General features: G+C 41.0%; 1 protein-coding gene across 7 annotated transcripts in view; it reads right to left on the bottom strand.

Annotated features, from left to right (window-relative positions):
* Ntrk2 (neurotrophic receptor tyrosine kinase 2) overlaps window positions 1-24,625 on the bottom strand; it is a 346,711-nt gene that overhangs the window by 281,528 nt on the left and 40,558 nt on the right. For all 7 annotated transcript variants that reach the window (XM_063243697.1, XM_063243700.1, XM_063243701.1 and 4 more), the window contains 5 exons: window positions 19,692-19,828; window positions 19,006-19,138; window positions 16,420-16,725; window positions 3,818-3,853; window positions 1,174-1,256 (listed from right to left, as the gene is read on the bottom strand). In XM_063243697.1, the coding sequence (XP_063099767.1) occupies window positions 1,174-1,256; window positions 3,818-3,853; window positions 16,420-16,725; window positions 19,006-19,138; window positions 19,692-19,828 (695 nt within the window). The remainder of the gene's footprint in view (window positions 1-1,173; window positions 1,257-3,817; window positions 3,854-16,419; window positions 16,726-19,005; window positions 19,139-19,691; window positions 19,829-24,625) is intronic.

Here is a 24,625-nt window from a genome sequence, read left to right as displayed (position 1 = left end):
AAAAACAACTGCAGCCAGCTTCTCTGTGGAGGCCAGACAGGAAAACATTTCACTTTTGCAGGCCATGTGGTCTCCGCTGAAATACTCTACCCACCACTGCAGCACAAGCATGGTCACAGACAGTACATAGGTGAGTGAGCATGACTGTATTCCAATAAAACTTACTTATGGGCACTGAAATGTGAATTTCATGGAGTTTTTATATGTGAAGAGACATTGTTCTTCTGTTGATTTTTAAAGCATTTTCAACATAAACCCATTCTTAGCCTGCAAACCTTCCAGCAGCAGGTGGTGAGCCAGAGTGAATGCAGAAGCCCTCATTTGCTGAACTCCGTGTTAGCCTACAGCAGTGGCAGCCAAGGAGGAGGCACAGGATGGGTTTAAATTGATAAGAAGGTGGTGCTCACAGGAAGTGCTGTGTGCATATGATAAGTGAGGAAAAGAAGAGATCAGAGGAAGCTCTGGGTTTGGATCTGAGCCACTGACAGGCCCATCCCAGCCCAGATCCTAAGATCTGTGGCCTCCTTTCAACCGCTCCTCACTGTGTAATAAAGCTCGACAGGTGGACTGCTTCTAGTCCCACGTCTCCAACCTTCCCGCCGAGTGCAGCGCTGCACACACTGAACCCACAGATCAAGCATCTGCATCGTGGTTTCTGACCTGTCAGTTCTTGGTCACTTCCCGCACTGCTCTTGCCTTCCATCCCTGATTGTTCACCCTAAGCATCCTGCAGGAGCTACACAAAACACCCATCACACCCAGGATCTCTGGCTCAAATGAGGGCTTTTAAACGACAGATCTGGGTTTCACTCAGATATTTCCATTTTCCAGAAGCACTTGGACTGCTTACCTTTGAACACTCAAACTTTCATGAAAAATATTTAAGGGATGAGAATGTGGTCCTTGAATGCAAACACTGGTTACTTGATCTAGGGATCATCTCATCAAGGACAGATATTTGAAACAGGATCCACTAACCATTAAACATTGTGCACAAAAGAGAAGCAAGTAAGTCTGAGGCTAGATAATGCCTTTATTGCTTGTGTTAAACTTTTCCATTAATTCCTCCAACATTCGATGTCCTATTTACATCTGAAACATAGCAGTGTCTTGTGGAAGCAACCATGATCCTTCAACACGCGGGCAAATGAAACACATGGCTACCACACTCACCGAGAGATGCTCCCGGCCAGGTTCATCAACTGTGGAAGGCATTTCACTGCTTCTGTTAGTGGTGTCACTTGTTGCAGTCCAGTCTTAAATTGGAGAAAGGGAAAGAAGGAACACAAAGTTGTCATTAGGCTGACATCACATGGTAGGAGCCATCAGGAAACAAAACCAGTCCCCAAAGACTGAGCTATGCCAGCCTGGCCAGGGCTGCAGAGTTAAATCCACTGCAGCATGGAAAGTGCACCATGCTGAAGGTTTTTTTTTTTTTTTCAGCAGAGACCTTTACATCATTATTTTGTTGGTCAAATTCTAAATCTGGTTTAGAGTTTCTTCTCTGCACTGAGTAGATCCCTTTACTGGTGGAATCTTTAAAAAAACATGAAGGAGATTCGGCCATCTAAAAGCTATAGACAAGTGAGTCTTTGAGACCAAGACTGACTGCCAATTTTAGAGCTGAGGGTTGTCAACTTGAGAAAATGAAATGGCTTATCTACAGCCACCTGATGAAAAGGCAGCAGATATTAACCAGCCTTCAAAAGGGCAACACTAAGTCCTGGGCAGCTGCTTCTTGTTTGAGAAAAGGGCAAATGCTTAAGAGGGAATGGGATGTGATGTAAGCATCAGCATAGAATTTGGGTCCACAAAGAAACTTTCTTGTTCAAAACTGCCAATATTTCAGTTTCAGAATCACTAAGGATGCATTCTCATTACACCAAGTCCCAAATCAATTTCAGGCTATATAGATCAGGATGGATAAATGATCAATTTTTGTGATGAGCAAAGTTTTTATTGGCAATATCACATGCAAATATTACCAAGAAAATTCTTGGTGAGTTTATTGCAAATGATGTTTCAATAAATGTTTATATTTTAATTGAATAGGTGCAGCACCTTCCATTTCCATCCTGAACAAACTGTATCATTGACTCAGTCTCAGCTCAGTTTCTCCAGATGGAATCATTATGCTGGCCTCGGGGCAAATAATTTAAATTATACCATATTTTTATTAGCATATTGTTCCTTGCAATGTGAATGAAAAATAAGAGAAAACACCTTTACTTTCCATTTGCTGTTTCACTCTTGTAAAACTTACTGATTTCAAATATGAACACATCATTTTTAGTTTTCCTTCTTCATGTGAGTGCCGACCACTCATGCAATATTTAAATTGCTTAACTATCTCTAAGTTAGTATTGTGACATTTTGGCCCAAAGATCAAAGTGGGATTTGAGGTCAATCAGAAGATGGCATTTTTAAAATCTCAAAGTTACCAAAAATAAACCCAAAGCATGAGTTTAAAATGTAAAGGCACAATTCCCACGTAATTCTCTGTGACACAATTTGAGATATTATTTCCTTAAATCATAGCAGGAAAACAGAAACAAAAATTTGTAAATTGCATGCATAAAATCAACCAAGCTTGGAAGAAATAAGGCTTAAAACGCATAAGCAGGTAGAGACAACCTACTTCCCAGGTAAACTCAAGTTAAATACACACACCTGATAGTAAACATCCAAACATACGGTTAATTTTTTATGGAAAAATTAATGTCTATGTGTATATTTCACATGTAAAATTAGAGAACAGAATATTTTTAGAATACATAAATCCAACATTTACATCAATCTAATATTTAATCTTTCTTAAATTTCAAGCCAAATCTTGAAATGCAGCCTGTAACCTCACCAAATTTAGTGGCTGCCTGATCACAAAGGTGGTCTGGAAATCTGGTAAAGATGGGTTACCAGTGAAATAACCTTGGTTTTCAATCAAACAGCAAAGTATAATGAAGTATTGGGTCAAAAGCTAATAATATCACGGGCCTCTTAGCCTCTATGCTTTCACATTCCTAGAATCCTTGTTTAGGGTTTAAATCTACCCACTTCTGGGGAAACTGGCTCAAACTGGCCCAGGGCTGGGACTAGTTGGTGACCAGTCCGCTAACCCTCCTTATCAGTAACGAGGGTGAGAATGGACCAAGACCAACGTTTGGGGAACAAGGTCTGAAGAGGATGTGATAGGGCTTGGGGAAGACATTTTCTTTGCCGACACTATCAAAGACTCTTCTCTTCCATCACCAAGAGTCTTTCTGTCAGCATCCACTTATAACTGTGAGGAGACTCAGCCCTTAGGGAAGCTGGTGGAAGAGGATGGGGAATGCCAGGAGGCAGAGAATTTGGGTCCTTAATGATGTGGTTGAGCTGCTGGCTTACTCATCCCTAAAGTAAGCCCTTCCTTTGCAGCTCCTGTCTGAGAGCCAAACTTCCTCATTATACAAGAAACAACTCTAAATTGTGTTTACTGGCACAGCCTGAAACCAGTATGGTTCCCTTTCCTTGGTAATCATGGCGTTTAAACAGGTAATTAATTCCCAGTTATGGAAACAAAATGTTCATTGCAGCAGATTTACTACTTCCAAGAACAGAATATGAGAGAGAGAGAGAGAGAGAGTAGGGTTTACAGGCACAGAAAATATCCAGGGGAAAATGGCCATCAATACTGAATGATTTTTGTGATGTTATTTCAGTCTGCATAATGCTTAGAGTGTGTATTTAACTGAGTTTAGAGGGCTTCTTTTAGTTGATATATTTTCATTATGTACAAACATTTTGATACAGTGCAAAGCAAAGAAAATGTGATAGTTACCTTCATATAGTTCACCTAGGTAATCTGGGTTGCCACCTAAAAAACAAAACACAGCAAACATGTAAGTATGTATTTTGGAGTTAAAAATGTACCAACTCTTAACAGCTAAAATGTGCTAGATATACACTGAAAGTTTTATGATCAAATAGATTACTTAGTAGGAAAGGTAAGTAAAGCCTGAATGTCCTGGTTTGCTTCATATTTACTCCGTTCCCTTCCCCATCCGTTCAGTCCTCCAAAAATGAAAAAGAAATAAAAGAATAGAAATCACATTTGAAAAACTTTAGAGACCAGGAAATTATGATGATTTCTTTTTGTAGACTGTTTCTATTACACAATTGGCCATGTTAACAGTAATGTTGGTGTGTTTATTCCAGAGATAGGTAATTTTCTCACCACTTCTGTTATTCTCTGATGGTTTGGGGGTTACTGCCAAGCTAGGCACAGCAGGGCCATCAGCATGTATGAACCTGCATAATGCTAAAGTCTTCAGGGAGATTCCTAAGGTTGGAGAAACACATTTTTGCTTTTGTCCTAACAACACACACACACACACACACAAAAAAAATGATACTTCCTCTGTTGAAATCATTAATATATCAGAGGTTATAAATAAATATGATATCAGAGAGAAAAGTAAAAGTATACCAAGTTAATTTTTTGGATGGCTCTGTAGTCGTCAAGATGATCAGAATATTCTACTTTAAGATACTCCTATAAAACTTGCCAAAAACACTGAAAAAATTTTTTTCCAAAACTTAGCATTGACAAGAACTGGTGATAAAAACATTTGCTAGTGATTCTCTGTTCACAGCTAACTGGGTCTTTACATGAAACTCTACTTGGAAGTAAAATTAAATTTTTCGTAACATTTAAGCATTTGTAAAATGAACTTCTGAAGCTCTTTTCTGGACTTCTGGACTTTGCTTCCTAGGTAAAATAGTAAAATTCGTAAACCATGATGTTCATTCTGTTTTCATTTCACTTCTGAACTCTAAGCAGAAAATGCCATTAAAATAAAGGGAAGTGAGCCAATTTTCTGCTCATGAATTCCCCAATGGATAATCAAGATTACTCTACATAAAGAACCAGCTAAAAGTGGCCCCACCGCTCAAATTAGAACTTTAACACATTTCAACTAGAAGAATATCTATTTTACTAGGGAAAAATTAAATGGATAGCTGTGTCCCTTGATTCAGGGATGCTACATACCACTAAGTAGTCCACACTTTGCATAACTCCAGGGCACCTTTCACACTGCACCCTGTGTGCCTACACCACGTGAGGTTGTGCAGGGCACAACCTGTGCAGTCCCTGAGATGGTACCGCATCAATGCAGACAAATTCATTGATTCCAAATAAATTTCAACTGCACTTTCAAGAGCTGCATTACCCCAGTGCCATCTCTAAGTAGTTTTGAGTTACACTGTGTCAGGATGCACTGTCAGAACTATTTGTAGCTCATGTGTCACCCAGAGAGAGGACTTGAAGGCTTCCCTGCAATTTAATGGGTGATTCAGTGAACACAGAAGCAAGAATTCCCAAGATCAGCCCACCTGCTGGCATTTGTATTTCACCTACATCTTTTAAAGTGCTTTCCCTTTGCAAAGACTCTAGACAAAATGGTGTCCCCTCACACTGGAGTCTTCTTCCCTCTGCTGAAAGAAGGGTTCCACAGCCCATAGGAGTGAGTCGCTCTTGGGGTTGTCCTGGAACTCTTCATTTTGGAAGCTCTCACTCTGCCTGTACCATACAGCTAAGGCCTGTGAGTATATGTGGCCTCCCACAACAGCATTGCTGAAGATAGGCACCTGGTTCCCTCACTGCATGGCCCAGCCCTCTTCTTAGGCTGGCCATATTTCTCCTTCTAGCTGTCTCCCCAACACAGCCACAAACCAGCTATTGTGAGCACCCACTAAGCTAAGATCCAAAAGCGGGACGCAACTCAAACCCAGATGGGGGCCGGCTTGGCTGCATGCACACGTGCACAGCTTCTCGCTGCACAGGTGGGATCACAAGTCAGAGGCCATGGCCCGGCACAAGGTCTGGTGAAGCCACTACGTTCCCATGTGGAACTCCAAGAACTGCAAATCCTGACCTCAACCATCTTTTCAGGTCATTACAGACATACATTTGTCAAGCAGGAGGATAGATGCCATTTTTTCACAACCATCACCTTGACTGAGGATGCCCTCTCCGCAAGAAAGAAATGCCTCACAGCCTGCAAAGGCCCAGGGAGCTCCACATAGGGCAGGAAAGGATGCATGTCTCTCCAGTTCATGACAGGCAAGGGGTTCCTCTCACTCACATTAAATGCAGACACAGAAAAAAATTATCACTCCCCTTTTAGACTTCTGGCAGTGAACACATTTTGAGAGTATCTCACCATTTTTAATTATAATTTCTAACTGGTTCCTTTTACTTAATTTAAATCTGTTCATTATATACCATTACACACTGTGCTGCCCTGAATTTAGAAAGAGAGTCCTGTTGGAGAGATTTAGGGCTTAAACAGGGCAAAACTAACCCTGGTTATGTGAAGAAAACTCCAATAAAGTGAATGAATCATGCCCTTGTCCTGGAGATTTGAAAGCATCGCTATGTTTCCTTGGATGCTACCTTAACAGCTCTCATCAAGTAAAAAACTGCAGATTCGGGCAGCAAGAGCTGGCTGCAAGCCCTGGCTTCCTGCTAGAAAAGAAGCTTTGGAATAAAGTATGAAAATCCAGAGCTCCACTGAACCTAGTGGAATTACAAATGGGGCAAGAGTTTCATCTCCACAGCGCAGTGTGGAGGCGGAAGCTCCTCCGCTACTTAGACAAAGCGAGAACGAAGCACCCGGCTCGGCTACTGCAGGGTCTAACTCTGCCTTTGGAAGACTCTTGCCCTGATGCCTTGCACACTTTTGCTTTGTTTTTGAACGGAGGAAAGTTATCAGGAATTATGGGGAGACACCAACAGGTCCAAAGTGCAGTTAAGTGAAAAGACAGTTTGAATGGATTCTTCCTCCAGACTAAGCAGGTAACACCTGCACCCCCAAAAGGCCTTCAACTAGGGCCCAGAAATTACATTTTTTTTTTCAAAAGTACTTCATCATCCTCTTAACTCCAGACTAAATAATCTTAAATAAAGGTCTTTTCATTTGCAGCTTCTAATCTCTGATACAGTTTATAAGTAAATCTTACTATTTTAGGTAAATCTTCATGAGTAAATTCTGACTTGATAATAGTAAGATGCTATATTAAAAGGAAAAGCACATTTGTATGATTAAAAAAGCAAATAGTGAGGAGAGAGGTACCCTGACAATAGAAGTCATTTTGCATTCTTCCACCAAGATAAAAATAATGATGAGTCCATCAAAACATATGTTTCCTTCTTTTCAGCTTTCTGAGTCTCACTCTAAATGTCCTTTAAAATAAATGAAAAAGACTGTCTACAAGTTCCATTTGCAAAATATTTCCAAGAATTCTTCATGATAAAACTATACAAAAATATTGGTTCTCTTCAACAAACCAGTCTTTCCAATGCTTTCCAATGTGTGACGTTCAACTTTAGGTGATCAGTTCCTTTTCCTCCTCCTTAATAGGACCCCAAAACAAGGTTGTTTAGTTAGCTTTCCCAGTAGTGGATCAAAAAACCTGACACTCACAACTAAAAGGAGGTTTGATTTGGCTCATGGTTTGGAGTATCCAGTCCATGGTTGGCTGGCTCCAAGGCAGAATGACCATGGTGGAAAGGCATGGTGCATGGCTCACTCTATGGTGGAATGCAAGTAGAGAGAGAAGAAAAGAGCCTGGGGTGAGAATGCACAGACCAGGCCCCAGTGACCTGCCTCTTCCTACCAAGCCACACATCTGAACAGCACAGTCAGCTATAAACTCATCAGTAAACTAATCCCATGAAGATCACAATACAGTGCCCATGTTCCAGTCATCTTCCACAAATTCCACCTCTCAACATGGGACTTCAGGGACATTTTAGGCTTAGACCATGACGAAGGAGTCAGATGTCTAGATTTCATTTCTGCCTGGCCACTAATTTGCTAGGCAGCACCAGAAATCTTTTTACTTTTCTGTAACGAGGGAGGATTCCATAGGGCAGGAGAAGATAATAGCATTGGCTGAGAAGCTTTGCAAAGTATAATTAACATTAGTCCTCTTGAGATACAGACTTAGTTAAGTATGTCTTAATTATCACGATTACTATAAGCCTGTGGCCATACCTTACTCCACTCAGGTAGTCAAGATATGAAGGCAGGTAGACCTTTCTTTCTTTTCTTTCACTCTAACAAATGGGTTCTAACAAATCAACAAATGGCCTAAGGAAAAAGTGGGAGGATGTGGGGGTGCATTTTCTCAATAAGTAACTTTGGGAGGAATTCCTGTGCCCTGGTTCTTTGGCCTATGTAAATGCACTGAATCTAAATCTTACAATCTGGGACAATTCGAAGTGTTGCAAGAGCATGGGTTCATCTAGACATCACTAATCTTCTGATAAACCAGCACAGAAGAAGCTGTGGGAAAAACTCTTCCAATATTTATAGTTTGTTCCTGACATGCATTTCGCATAGAAGACAACTGCTCCTGAATTAGGAAGCATAATCACTACCTCCCACTGCTGTGTGAATGAACATTCCTGAGCTGTGACATTCTTTATGAATGAGTGGGCCACAGAGATGTTCTCTACACACTGCCTAGAGGATAGCATGTTTCAAAGCAAGGTTCCGGGGACTCGGTTCCAAACCACCACACTAAACCACTGGGCAATGGCTGTGATAACACAAGCTACTCTTAACTGTGTTCACACTTGCAGAAGCAGCTGACCTTCAACATGCTTGGAACTTGCACTATCTGATCAAGACACTAGCAAAGGTTCCTCAGGAAGGAACTGAAAGTGATCTCTTTGTCATTAATTTCCACTTCAAATTGTGCTGAAAAAAGAAGTCCTCATCATCTGAGATCTCTACTCTGTCTCTGTGCTTTTGCCTGTTCATGAAAACACTTTTCTTTCTGTAGCATTGAATTCCAGTGGAAGCCACTGAGGGCATCCATTTCATCTTACACAAGCCTTTATTTTTGGCCTGTAAGCTAAATAGGATACCTTGGCATCTTTGAAAAATCCTTACATAACCCCATGCCTCATATCTCTGGCTGCAACCACTGCATCAACCTTTTCTTCTCTCTCCTAAACTTCCACAAGCCATGTATTGAATTCATCCTACTTTTTGCCAAACCCAATTATAGGGCACTTGTATTCATCATCCCTTCTGTAGTTTGATTACTGTCATGATTTGATATCTTTAGGGAGACTCAGTGAATTGAACCGATGGGTGTTGGAACAGTCTCTCTAGCACCCCTTCCTCTGGGGTTCTGAGGGGTGGCACAGGACAAGCCTTACAGTGCACAGCATGGGCACTGGACCGGATCGCAGAATGTTAGAAATGCAGCATCTCTGGCCTTTTTCCAGATCCACTGAACCATAATCTGCATTTTAACAGGGTCCCCAGGAGTTCTGCACATGAAACTTTGAGACACTCAGTTTACAGAGTCAAAAGTCACAAAGACTTTGGGGAAAAAGGCACCCTTCTCCACTGATGGTGGGAGTGTAAACTGGCTCCACACTGGGGAAATCAATGTGGAGAGTCCTCAGGAAACTAGGACTAAAGGTTCCATTTGACACAAATATTCCTCTTCCTGTATCTTAAGAACATCATACCACAGTGATATATGCACACTCATGTAACTAAATCTTGGAAACAGCTCAAATGCCCATCAACCAGTGAATGGATAAAGAAGACGTGTTTTTTATTACAATGGAGTACTACTCTGCCATAAAGATGGATAAACTTGGGACATTTCTAGCTAAATGGATGTACATTGATAACACATTCTTAAGAGAGATAAACCAGACATGTGTGTGTAAATACCACTTTGTTTCTCTAGCATGAGAAACTGAAAGTGTAAATAAGGACCAACATGCACAATAGATATTGTGAAATAGGAAGAAAATGTTCATGTGGGAGAGGAAACTAGGAATGGGGGAGGGGAAAAGAAGGAAGGGAAAAGAAATAACTGATGAGGAAGAAGGAAAAGTGGACAAAGCTTTTGTAAACAAGGAGGGGAAGACTGGTTGAAGGGAGGGTAGGAGAATGGGAAAAATCAGAATCAAGTTATATCAGGTACAGGTACCAATTCCCTATGATGAATGTGATCATTATGTATAACTAAAATGTATCAATCAGTGTAACTGATTTTTTAACAGTCACAAAGGATGACAATTTTTGAATGCATGAAATGTAAAGTGATAGCTATACATCCAAACCCTGAGAAGAGGGAATCCCTGGAAAACAGTTATGGATGAGGGCAGAGGTGAGTTCTGACCCCAGTGATCACCTACAGGCTCCATTCTAAGAGGATGGGGAACAGGAAAGAGCTCAGACTCCCTAAAGAGCTTATATTAGCCACTCTTCTGAGAAACTAAGCTTTGGTTCAGTTTTCTCCTCAGAGGGCCAAGTCTAGAAGGCTCGCACAGTAAAATGCAAACCTGAGCTTCTAGATAACTGATGAGAAGCCAGTGCTACCATACAAGCCTCTGGACAGACAGCTTCTCTCTAACAGCACAAAGGAAGATGAGAACTAAATGTCTCTGTAATTCACCCTCAGCAAGAGAGTGGAGCACCAGGCCTCGGGGAACAGTGGGCACTTCCAGTATGTTCCACCCTCCCAAGTAGGTGCTGGAATTCACTGCAAGAACAGCTCCAAGCCACACAGGTGTGATGCTGAGTCAGGTCTTAATTCAAAATACAAACCCTTCCTGCCACTCCAAAGCTGACTTTTGTTGAGAGGGTGCGTTAACTCTGCTTAAGATTCCAGGTTTAAATGCAAGGTCTGAGTAAGTCATTTGAATCAACAGCAAGCCACAGTATTACATGCAACTGAGTTAGTGAGAAACAGGCAATCAGACAGGGCTGAGCCTTGAAAGAAGCTAGTACAGAAGAACAGATACCTTGCAACTTTGAAGGAGACAATCACCTTCTGCTGTGGGCCAGGCTTCAAGACAAAAGATAAAGCAAATACAACCATATCCTAAGAATCCACAGTCCAAATAATTCTCTATCACCCCAAGGAAGTCAGGAGTCAGCATCCCACCCCACTACAGGAAGGGTCACTCAGTGGTCTTTAAACATGCCTGCTTGCTACTGATTTGCTTTCCCATTTGTTCCGAATTTAATCAATTTTACTTGAGCAATTAATCTTATTGGTTGATCACAGTTCTGTCTCGCCTTATGCAGACCTTGTGAGTTCCCATTTTCCCCTACCTTGGGTCCTACCTTGGACCCATCTTACTTCATGGTTTTACTCTAAAAAAGTCCTTAAAAACACAGAGTCTTTGGCAACCCATTTGGGACCCCTTTTCCCTCTTTCTCTCAGCTTACTTTCTCTCAATAAATATATTCTGCTTTTAACCTCTGCTGTCCCTAAAATTCATTCTTTGGTTTTAGAGAACACAAACTCTTATGGGACATAAGGTAGGGCGGGAGTTTCATTCCCCTTTATCAACGGCAAGTAATGGGCATTTAACTCATCAGACATGCAACCTCACCAATTCCCCATCTTCTCATTGCCTCCCACTCCCACAGCTCTTCAGCTGGGTGCTGTCTGGTACTGGGATGAGCCATCCCTGCAGATCTGAGGTGGATCTCCAAGAGCCAAGATGAAGGCAGCCGCAGAGGGGAGAGTGGACGGGTGGGAAAGCGAATGTTTCTACACATTTCATCCTTCTCGTTCTAGTTTATTGAAATGTTTCCTTCATTGGGAAGAGGGGCAGTGTCTTGGTCCCCTAGACCTGTGTCTCACCCCTGCTGCCGTTCTAAGAAACAGGAAGTGTACCCATAGTTTTGGACCCTGGAATTCATTACAAGGGATAACCCTGGACCCTTTATTTCTCAGCCCTCCACAGAGGCGTCAGGTGATTCAAAAGCCCTAGATTCTAACAGAACCTTAAACTAGACCCTTCCAGCCTCAGTAAATGACATCAAAATGGACATTAAGCTCTCAGTGGCAGAATTCACCAAAGACCTGACTGTGACTTGGACTCATGTCCTTTGAAACAACTTTGAGTTTCGCCTTGAGATCTGAAGTAGTCCAAGGAGGAAGTTTAAGGGAGGATTTATAAGGAAGTTTCTCGGGGAAGTGCTGTCACACTATTTTCCTTACCAGGGACCGCTGCAGCACCCTCCAAGAGCTTCAGCCTTGCTTCCAGTACAGGGAAGGCTTAAAGGAATAGGCCTGCCTCATACTGGGAAGCTGACAGCAGCCTGCAGTCATGGGATAGAGATAGCATCTGGTTCAACCTGTGCACCTAGGTATGTCCAGCCTGGGAATCTGGAATGCTCCCCAGAGGTCATTTTCAGACAACAGGAGAGCAATCCAGTGTGCGGAATCTCAGGTCCTGCCTGGAGCAGCAGAAGGGTCCACACCACACAGAGATTCTTCCTGGAGGCGGTACCTTGGTTCACAAACTTGATTCTTTTCACAGTTCTGGTGGAAAAACACACCAAGCTGGATGAGAACCAAATCAAATTCAATGGTTAGGTTTTCATCCAATTTGGTTTCTGATTAGAATAGTGGAGAGAACTGAATATGTGAACTGAGGTATCTCTGTGCTTCCAGCAGATGGCATAAAGATGTGTTTGCTTACATCGAGGGAACAGCAGAGAGCACATCCTCCAAGACCTACACACATTCCAGGGAAGAAAGTTCACTTACAGCACAGAATATTCCCAGGCTCTGAGCTCAAAATCACCATTGAACAAACTTCCCTGCCACCTCATACCCTTGCCTTCTTCTACATAGCAGCGGGACAGAAACCACAGAGACTGCCATCTATGGCCATTGGTCCTGCCAGCCCAAGGTGGGAAGCAGAGGTAGCTGGCCATGATATTAAGCTCACGGTTCTGACTTCCAGCTTGAGTGGGACACAGTGTTTCCCAGTTGGGAGGGTGTCTGTGTCCTAAAATAACCAAAAGGTTGTTTGTTACTCAGTCACAGTCAGCAGCAAAATCTTAGGTGGCTCAGAGTTCTCCCAAGAGCAGTAACATCTTTATTGGTTAGTCATTGAGTGTCCTAAAAAAAATCCAAGTCCAACTGGGAGCCACTGAATCCAAATTCCCAGGAATGTGTATTAAAAAGTGAAATAAATAATATTGAAAATTTCATAGTTTTTTCTAATGTCCAACAAGCAGCAGGAGGACACTGCTATGCTGGGAGCCAGCATAAAGACTACTTTGACGAATCGATTTTACCAAGACAATGAGAAGCAAAAATAATACCAGTGTGTTTGTCGGACTGTGCTCTTCAGTGGACATCATAGTCTCCAGATTTCATTTGGAAGCTTAAAGTTGCATTTTGTTCTTTAAACACAACCCTAAACTGACCAGGCCAGATTTTAATTCTTAAAAGGAGTCCAAAGTGATCCAGGCAATGCATGGAGCCTGGAAGAGCTATTCCTGCCTTTTCAGTAACGAGCCTGGGCCAGGGTTCCAGCATTAACAGATGGAGATGGCACTGACTTCTGCCAACTCCTTCAGAGTGGCAATGCCTGTCTTTCCATACTGACCCTGGTTCCCCATCGTGGTAGCATCTACATGGTCCCAGGACACATGCAGGCATCCCACAGGGACCTTGACTTGCCATCTATGTCCAAAGACTTGTCTCAAATTGTGCAGTGGGAACTCCAGGCCCGGGCTGATGCTGCTTCCACATCTAGCTGCCCCATCCTTCTCCAAGTGGGGAACAAAGCAGCTGCCATCATGCAGCATTTCTAGGCCACCAAGGGGCAAGGACATCATGATGTCACGATGTCCAGCCTCTTCCATGTTCTCCAATTGTTGTCATAGGGACTCTATTTATTTGGCTTACTGTTTTGATTTCTTTCAACATTTTGCATTCCTTCACTTCAAAAATGCATTCTTAAGCAAAGGGACTATCTATGCCGGTGGAGGCTTACCTATGGCACTGATGCCATGGCCAGTTGCTTGTTATCATTTGAAACCTCTCAAAAGCTCATCATCACGGACCTAAGCTGAACAGCAAGCACATCCTCCAGAGGGTGCCAGGGCTGGCACCCTAATTCTTCTAGCTCTGTGTGGACAAACAGCTGGCTTCATGGTGAGCCCAGTCTGCCTATTTCCTTTTAAGACAGGAAATTTCCAATGTGAAAAAAAATAAATAATAAAGGAATGTCATCAAAACCACTGGAGGTAGAAGTGCAGTAGATGAAATGTCTCAAAAAGATTTATGAGAGTTAAACTTCATCAATTACTTTACAATGACAGCAGAAATATTGAAGGAATCTAAAGGCAAACTTGACCTGTTGCCCTTAACTTGTAATGTACCATCAGGGAACCGTTTTTTTTTTTTTTCCTTTCTTCCTTCCTTCCCTTCTTTCTTTCTTTCTTTCTTTCTCTATTTGTTTATTTTTCTTCAGTTTGAAGGGAGGTTAAGAGGCAAAGGAAGCAATTCAAAGAAAGGTGATTGAATGCTATGACTCTGATGAATACCCACAAAGATTCCATCCCATAATCTCTAAATTGGCCTCCCTGGTTTATGGCTTATTAGGGCCATTTAGATCCACTGTTACTCTGGGCCATGTCTCTGCCATTCCCACTTTCATTTATTATTCCTTGATAGATGGTCCTTAAATAAACAGAGGAAAAAATCATCATTCTGTAAGGGTTTAATTTTTACTTTTTATAAATAATCATTTGCTTAAAATCTTTGAGAGACTTGAACTTATTGTTGTGCCAGAAAACAATTCCTCCCTATTTCTAGCTAGGTTAAAACTAATACAAATAATCAGGAAAAAAAATGAGGCCACATAGATAAGAAAAGTTCAGCTCTACCAAATGTTAGCATCATATAAAAATGTTCAAAGAAAATACATCAAAATCACACCTAAAATAGAAGCTACTGGCTTTACATTGTTCAGATATCAAAGGGAATGGACCTGCTTCTGATGGCTTTTAAACTCCAGACCTTCATGTCAAACCAAGCTCACCACCAACAGTTTCAAAAGGCCACAGTGGTTAAAATTCAAACACAGCTATAAGCTGAGTGAAGAGCGGAGTCTCAGAGTCAGTTTCTTCATGGGGACAACCGTACCACAGTACAGGGATACCTTGTCTCACCAACACAACCCTTCCCATAATTCTGGTTGCAGAATTCGTTTCACCAGAATTAAGTTCGTTAACCAAGGTAAGTCTGTAATGCAAGATGGGTGCAAGGGGGAAAACCAGCCACAATCTCAGGAAAGTATCTGTACTACCTTTGTAACTTGTCTACAAGTTTAAAATTACAAATAAGGAGTTTATCAAGAACAAACTAAAAGATCTTGGCCCAAATCAAGAGTCTCCTACATCATGAAGCTGCAATTACCATAGACACACAGGAGCTAGCAATTTACTACAGCACACACAGCTGGGCAGCTATGCTCCAGTTAGGGGAGAAAGATTTAATGGGAACGACTGCTACAATTGTGATATGCAAACATGAGCTGCTTTCTGAGCTCCAGAGAGGCTGCTGGAAAATCACATTTACATAGATCAAGTTGCATTTTGGACACGCTAAGGAAGCCTCTGCATTTAAAAAGATGGTTAGCAAAGATAGGATAATGAGAATGAGTTTGTTCTTGTTTCCCATTTGGCAAAGGTGGCTCTGTAGGAATCTTCTCGGTCCCTGGTATTGCCCTGGGACCCAAGAGGTACAGATGTCCAGATATGTACTTTCCCTTCCTTCCACAGGTCATCTCTGTGTGACTCTACCTCACAGCTTTTGTGAGGACGAGTTCTACCTCTGCACAATGAAGGCTGGCTCCAGAGAGGATCTCAGATGCAGGCATCCTTCCTCATCACACTCCCAGAAAACCAAGTAAAGAACTAATGAACAGGCGGTCTCACTGAGACAAGCCAATTTGACAAAATAGTCTACAATCCTGGCTTCTGACCTGTATATGAAAACCCAAGATTCTGTGCAACAAGTATAAAAAAAATCAACTTAAATATTTCATGAGCGAACAAAACACAGTTCATTCGCTTGTGGTTTTGCATAGGTTTCACCATTATAGGTATAAAACTCTCATTAACAATGCTTTCCTCATGAACTCTCAGACACACAAATTACTAATCCTGTGTATATCAAATGCCTGTCCAAGATTATTCATTCTCCCCTCACCCCTTTCAAGCAGTACAAATCCCTACCCCCTGACTTGGCTTTGGCCCTGTGACCTGCTTTGACCACTCCCTCCAGGCTGAGGAGCGTGGATCCAGGCTGGAACTCAGACGTTTCAGAACCTTGCACATTTCCCGTTGTCCTCTTACACTCTGTGCTTGCCTTGAGAAGTGGTCCCTTGTGTAGCTACCATTTCTTCACCCCGAACTCCAGAGTAAACACGCATAAAGTAAAACCATTTGGCTGATATGCAGAGCTATTATCAAGACTAAATCCTGGTGCTTTAAACTGTTGGGTTTGGGGATGGCTTTATGGTACACAAGTGGAGTGTCAGACTCTACCCTCTCCTCAACTACGAAAGCTGTGGATACTCACCGTCAATGTCCCCGGGCCAGCCCATGAAGTGAGCAGAGACCTGTCTCTCGTCCTTCCCATACTCATTCTGGGCGATCAGTGTGTAGTCCCCGTTGTTCATGTGGGTGGGATTATCCAGCTGGAGGCAGCCGTGGTACTCCGTGTGATTGGTAACGTGAATTTTAGTACAGATGTATTTGGACTCATTCAGTATTGCCCCATTATAGAACCACTGAAGCGCTGGTTTGGGGTTGCCTTTCACAGTGAATGGGATGCACCAGTGGTGGTCTGAGGTTGGAGATTCGAGAAATGTGATAGTTGGTGCAACTAAATTGAAAAAGAGAGAGTTAATAGCATCAGAAAGTTCAGAATTCTCCCCATCTCCAGATTTCTGTGTCACTATAGGGGACCTCATTCAATCATTCTGAATGCTGGTTTTGTTGAGTTTGAGAAAACACATGGCCAATGACTTCGGAATCCACCATTGCTGTGTGACTCTTGGATCATGGGTTTGTGATTACTGTGTTGGTTCACTGACTGGTTTGACGTAGTTCTGAGTGTAGATAATGGGACGCCCACCCTGGGTGTGAGTGCACTCCACCTTAAGGACACACAGCCTAGGTAGGGTTAAAGGACAGAAAGAAGGCTGCTGTTGTCACTTGCTGATCGCTGCTTTACTGCTTTGCTCCCTTCTGCCTGCCATAAATGGTTTCTTCTCTGTGATGCCCCTCTGCCATGCCAAGCTGTCTTGGAGCCAGCCAAGTATGGACTGAAAACTTTAAACACTGTGAACTACAAATAACTTTCTTCTTCTAACTCTGGGTCTTGAGTATTTTGTCTCAGAAAAAAAAAAAAATCACTAAGACAAGACCCAATAGCACAGTTTGTCACATAGAGAACCCAAAATCTAGTGAAGTTAGGTCAGCCAGTAAAGATTACTGAGAGAAGCCAACTTGGGACAGAAGCACAGGTCTCCTCCACCTAATCTGGCAGCCTTCATATATGTTTTATTCAATGTACACATTATCACACAAAGGGGAAAAGTGTAAATCATGAAAGCCAACACAACTACTGTCAGTAAGATCTTTCCAATGACTATCTCAGCTGTTAATATTCCTCATCATAATTCCTTCTACCCTTTATCTAAACATTGACAGACACGCTCAACTCTTCAGACTTTGATGACTACACAGACAGTCCAAGCATCTGTAAGAGAAAGAAGACGATCTGACCTTGCCCACTTTGTGTTCACATAAATCATCCCAGATCTATACCAAAGAAAAAGCAAAACTGGAAAACAACCTAATTAACTTTCATAATCGACGAAAGATTTCCAGTTACCAGTGGAACTCCTCACCACTGGGCATGTGGAGCTACTTAATTCTGCAAATGTATATTGTTTCAAGGTCCCTCACTTGAGAAAATATAAAACTACAAAATCTAAATTTGCAAAGTTTGATTGTTTGCCTTACCAACCATGTCTCAAAAGCTTTTCTTAAAAGGTTTTTGGAAAGCAAAATAGTTTTTAATATATGATTGATTCCCTGTATAAAATTTAATCTAATCACAATATGGGAGCTTCATAGCCATTACATAAAAGACAGTGTACACCTCGGTAGATGCACGCAGATCCAGGTCTGGTTGTAATCCAGCCACAGAGGGCTGAGGAATGGGCAAGGCCCATACTCACCTCCTGTGACCCTTGCTAGAGTCGGCTATCCCTTCTACCAGCTTAGACAAGCTTTAAGTGAGGTAGTAACGTAAGGGCACAGAACTGTAAGTTGGTCACATGTGTTTGGGAATAATATTGACCTCAAGCTTGTGGGTAGATTGAAATGATGAGTAATTGTAAATCCAATATCCCAAAAGCATTGCAGTGGCACTGGAGTGACCAAAGATTGTGGTTTATGATTTGTCTTAACAATGACTCAAAGCATCTGTGTGATTTTCACTTAATACATGTTCATACTTAATGCCACAATCTAGTATTTGAAGATACTTCATTATATTTGGAATGCTGGAAAACAATGCATGTTTATGCTTAACTAAGAAGCACTGATATCTTGTATCATAGCTTCAAGGCACCCAGAAATTTAAAACAAAAATAATAAAAAATTTTTTCAGATGGTAACTTTCAGTGAGTTAAATAGGATGCCTCTTACCTTTTCACAGATATTTTGTGCCAAACTAATAAAGTTGCACTGTATCAATGACACAATTAAGTATTTGTGAAGAGCCAGAAATCACTATTTGATGATTTCACGTTGCTTTTATAGAGAAAGAAGTTCTTAGAAATTGCTTTATCAGAATTTAAAATTAAAATTAAAAAGAATAATCAGCTTAAAATATGCTCTGTTAGGAAAAAAGTGAGTAACAAAGCAATAAGCTCAAGATCAGAAAAGAAGGTCCAAAGAAAATGTGTGAGCAAGAGGTATGAAGCAGTGATAGGACGGGTACAAGAGGCTGGTGGTATTTCTCAGCTGAGTGGCACCAAACACCACAATATGCTTTCCAGACATACCCCAGAAGCACCCAGAGCACCCTCGACAAATGCAGCAATGTCCCTGATCATCTGCAAATGAAACACATGTTGGTCCAATTACGTACAGTGCACAGTGAGGTTGACAGAATCCTGATCTTCTCCTACAAGGTTTTCTGCCACACAAGAGATTTGCTTTCCACTGTCATCGGCCGAAATGTTAGTTATCTTCAAGGAGCCCTGTGTCTGGTTTGTTTCATTCTATGAATTAACAGACAAAAATAACCTTCATTAGGATTGATCTCAAAGTGACAAGATTTGGAGTCTCTTTCCCTAGTTAGGAGAGAGTGGAGTGTGTGTGTGTGTGTGTGTGTGTGTGTGTGTGTGTGTGTGTGTAGACAATATTAGCAAAGCTTCTCTACGAGAATCAGGCTCAGACTGATGGAAGTTACTGTATTTCTCTCTGTTGTACGTCCTAAGTTTGTGAAATGGACTTAATCCATGAGTTCCTACCTACCTTCCTGCAGGGAAAATGATCAAGAAAATAAGTTAATTTCTTTGTTTATGATAACACGAAAAGCTCACTAGGATTACAGACTCTCCCATCTATTTGGCATACATAATTAAAATGCAAACATGCATTAGTCTTTGCTAATTAAGAATAAATGGAAAGCAAATGTGCATCAAAACTATTTTGCAAATTTCTATAGTTGAGCCTGCAAAATATGAGTTAGTAAAGACTAGATTAATACAGCCTCACATACTGAAATAGTCACTGTCCCTCTATGAAGTCAGAAGTCAATCCAAGCCTTACCATATGCTTGGAAACCAGATTCCCGACATCCCAGTACATATTAGGAAGGGGGTCGCCTGCCACCCTGCAGGACAATGTGATGGACTTTCCTTCCTCCACAGTGAGATTAGGTGCAATCAGATTCACAGATGGCAATCCTACAATAAAAGCAAACAGAGACATATACAAGTAACTAACTGCAGTATTAAAATAATAGCAATAAACTAAGATCTCTTCATGCTTCAAAATTAATCCCTTATTTTCTCAGACTGAAAAAGTGTTAAGCTGATATAACTGTTTGGGGTATGTAAATGTCATGTAGACAACTGTATAGCAGTAAGATTTGAAAACAAATTATTATCCTTTTTACAAACTATTATAGAAAAAATCTTTATTTTAAAAATCTATGAATTTGCAGAGGTATGTTTTTTCATCTCTTTTCAATTCTTAGTTACTCATCCAGTTTTTTTGCATGTCTATAAGTAATGTACCTGTGGGCCAACATCTCATTTCATTTATTCCTTGATGCACCCTCCTCTCCACTTCTTTACAGTCATAAAACGAAGGGTAATGCATGCTCTGCATAAATCTATTTTTTTTACATTAAATAACCCTTATAAATCCAAGAATGTGACCTAGGGTTTGAAGGAGTCAGATTACTAACGAAAGGTAGTTTCAAAGCATTTTTCAAAGACAAAGTTGCAACAGCACATTTAGGAAGTCCCAACGTTATATAAATCACAGCTAAACAGGATGACTAAAATTGTCAACCTATTTGTGGTATGATAAAAAATTTATATGATCCCTTATAATAATGAAAAATGTTTAATTTGAGAAACCCTAAAATATGTTTATCACATGCAATTTTGAACATTATCAATCAATATCTTTTAACATTCCAAAGCACCGTTTTTATACTCTTACGTTTCAAAAGCTAGAATTTTCTTTTCTTTAAATTGATGCTGCTATCATTTCCTCAAAATATCAGACCTCTTGAGTGCACACCCTGCTTTCAGCCATACAGACATCCGAGTATTTTCACTTGAAAGCAGGTCCTAGAGAAAAACACAGTATGGCAGGTCCTATGGTCAAACAAATTCCTTCCCCAGTAGCACAATGTCTGCTTGGAACTATATTCACCGACAGCTGGATCCCACTGCTGGAGGGCAGTAAAGGCAAGTTATCTTTGACAGTCGTTAAATTGCAATTAACCCCCTCACCTGGCTGTATGTGACCCCAACATCAAGTTGCTAGGCATAAACCCTTCCTTTTGATGCACTCTCTACAGACAAAGCCCCTGATATTATCACTGATATTAGCCTGGACCAGGATCGGTACAGTACATATCTCCTGGTCTTGTAGTCCCAAAAAATGTGGCGTCAGTGGCGACTGAGACCTCTCAGGAACTTCTCCTTCCTGTGAGATCCAACAAAGGCCAATCGTCCCTTCATAGGGCTTCCAAGAGAAATGATCAGTGATCAAGAACCTGAGTTGTACTGACTGTATAGCCTTGGTAAGTCATCCTTTTCCTCTCTCGTTTTTTTTTTTTCCCCACAACTTTTGTGGCAATGTTTTATGATTTATTAGGAATTGTGTCAATGCAAAGGTTTTTGAAGTCTGTAATATGATCTGGGTCACTTCTTAAAATGAATTAGGCATGTAATCACATAGTTTGAAGAGTTTAAAATCTATAAAATGTGTTATGAAAAATATTTCAAACTACTGTGTAACAAACTAGTTCCATCTCACCTGAATGACACTCTTCTCTATTCTCAGTCATCTTTCCTCTCTTGAATTTATTCTTTGGTATTGATCTCCATTTCCCTGAATACCAACTTTATATTGCTATTTCTTGGTCTCCATGTTTACTGTTGTTTACTGATCTCCCACCATATGGAGAAGAAAACGAGATTACATATACAAAACCTCATGCTCCCTGCATGCCCAGGCAAGAGTCATCTCTATCTTCATATCTTTTCTCTACTATGAAATTGCAGTGCCTAGTGAGGGTACGGAGGAGCTGTACCACCTAAAATGAAGTAGTTGTCATACTTTGAAAATTTTAAGAGAGAATCAATTATAGGATGCAACCCTGTTACATGTACTCCTTAGATGCACAGAAACAGATGCAGTTTAATGATCACGCAATGCTTTGTTGCCACTTAGAAGTACAATTATTTGATGTTGCATATTATCAATGGTCCACCTAATTTTCTAACTATTTTCCATCTTTGTGTCTCTTTGTTCTATTTATTTACAAGAACTTTGTTCAGGCATATCTTTGAAGCCTTTTTAAATGTTTTTCATTCCTCTGTCACACTTGTGGTTTCCATGCTTTAGTCACCCTTTTCCTTTCTCTAGTATTCTCATAGCAGCCTGGTTTCATTTTATCAATATAGCATGTCTTCTGACATCTATTAATGACAATTTCTTTTGAGTTTTTATTCTGCCCATGTTAATTATGCTTCTCGCACTTCTTTAGTTAATCTGCTTGATTGTCTAATCTTGTCTTTCATATTCTAAACTTTCCTTAAATACTTTCTGGCCCTTGGCAGGTCACAACCTTTGAAAATGTGTTGCACAGTTTCACTGTGGGGCACTGCTAGTGGCCTGTTGGCTGGACCGCCTTCTGCCAGAATCTCTGGAATGTTCTAAGGAATCTGTCTGGGTCAGTGAAGGAATCACTGGACAGTCTTCCAGTGTCCTGCTTGATGAGGAAAAAGGCCAGAAATATCAAAAACCAGCATGTGAAATCATTATTTTCCCTATGGTTCTTACAGCCTCAACTCTACCTGCTGTTCCTTGGAATCCTGTTACATACACTTTTCAAAATAAACTTCCAGGGCTGGGGATTTAGCTCAGCGGCATAAGCGCCTGCCTTGTAAAGCAGGCGGTCATAAGTTCAATCCCTGGTACCAATAAAAAGGAAAAAGACAAAAAAATAAATAAATAAATAAACCTCCAGTTTTCTGTTGAGGAAGAAGAGGCATAGGCATAGGGAATAGTGTGAAACAAAAATATATTTAACTGCTTTTTAACAGACTTTCAGCCAATACCTTGAGTGTGATGTCGCCTGTCCTCTTACATCCTGAGGCTTGCAGTAATTCTGCAATACAATTACACCCATCCCTGGCCTTCTCCACTGCCACCTTGTCGACCAGAATTCCCAGCCTTCATGGCGGCTACCACTCAGCCTCTGCTTTTCTAACTTGGAACTTCTTGCACTTGGTTGATGCTCTTTCATTTTCTTGGCATTCTTAGATTTTCGTGCTGACTCTGGTGAGATCGTGCTTGAGTTTAAGGCATGACTCCCCCACTAGCCAGACACCCCAACAAGCTTACAGACTTCCCTTTGGCATCTCAAGTATAAAGCTATTGGTTCCTTTTCCTGCCCTCCATGAAGGTGTCTAAATTTTAGATAGTCTGAGCAGAAAAAGGTTAAAATAAAGAGACTTCCGTAAGAATTGTTATGTCATAGTCTTAATTTTCCTATAGAATCCAACGTGGTATTTCTTCAAACTAACACGTATATGATTGATAACTCTAAAATAACTATAGTAATGTTAGCATCTATTAGGCATTCACTAAACCATTTACTCTCATCTTTATTGTTTTACTGACTCCTTATAAACAATCTTGAAACTGAGCACTTTATCCTTATATAATAAATGAAGCATATGAGTTTGGAAAGGTCAAAGATGTCTCCTTGAGTTGCTCAAGCACACTTAGGCCTGGGATTTTAAACCAAGTTCAGGCCCTTCACCATGATAGGACACTGCCTCGTTGGGTGGCACTCATTTTAGCATAGTATATGTTCATGATTTAGGAATTCAGTTCACTTAAAGAACAATTAAGTGTCTTTTTTGTGAAGAAAAAAATGAATCTCCTTTCTTTATAGAGAAATTGTATCACCCTGTCACAGCAGCTTCCAAAGGAATCTGTGCAAAATTGGCCAAGTCCAGATCTTTGAAATGTAAAGTCTTCCACAAATGAGTAAGCATCTGACTCACATTAATAATGCAGTGTTAATATGCTGGCCAAAGATTCAATAATGGAAAAACAATCCGTACTTGAAATATCACTTGAGGTTTAATTAGCACAATAAAAATGAATTGGGAAGCATGAATAGCCAAAGCAGGGTAAACCACTTGCCAGGCACTACTTCCTGGCCTAATAAGATTTGAAATCGGGACAAGTACAGAGCAAAGCCCGGCAAGGCTTCCAAGAGCCACCAGTGCTACCAGGGTGGGATCCTGAGTCTCAGCTCCCAGCAGCCTCGCTGGCACAATAGGAAACCTCACTGAAGTGAGAAGATGACCCACTTCCCACACAGCAGACCAAGTCAGATGTCTTGAGCTACATTTGGTAGAAAAGGATGTAAGCACCTGGAGACCTCAGTAAAAAAGTGTTAACCCCTTTTTTAGACAGCAGCTTCCCAAATTTTAATGTGCACAGGAATAACCACCTACTTTTGTTAAAAATGTAGCTTTTCTATCCCAGGAGGTCTGGGTTGGGGCCAGAGAATCTGCATTTCTAATAAACTCCCTGTTCTATAGACCACACTTTGAGCAGCAAGGGTTTAGACAAATGATATTGAACAACGAACTGTTCACTAGGCTTTTGTTTCCACAGCTATCACTCTTAAGTTAAATGGGAACTGAGGATCTACCTAGTCTACCAAACTTCCCCCGAAGAGTGTTCTGAGGAAATCTAATTCCTTGAGATGACCTGTGGGAGAAAATGAAAAGGAAGGAAGGAGGAAGGGAGGGAGGGAGGAAGGAAGGAAGGAAAAGAGGGAGAAAGGGTGATCTATAGGAAACTGGAGGTTCACAAAGCACACAGCTCTGAGACATCCTGAGATTAAAAACAAAACAAAACTATTCCACTGGCCTTATATTCCCCAAACTCATTTTGCTTTGAGTTGCAGAATCTTGTTATTTTCCTTTCAAGCAATT

This window comes from Cavia porcellus, unplaced genomic scaffold (assembly GCF_034190915.1).
Source record: "Cavia porcellus strain 051 isolate PalLab524CR breed Dunkin Hartley unplaced genomic scaffold, mCavPor4.1 scaffold_2, whole genome shotgun sequence".
Lineage (NCBI taxonomy): Eukaryota > Metazoa > Chordata > Mammalia > Rodentia > Caviidae > Cavia > Cavia porcellus.
This window is presented reverse-complemented; position numbering and strand designations above follow the sequence as displayed.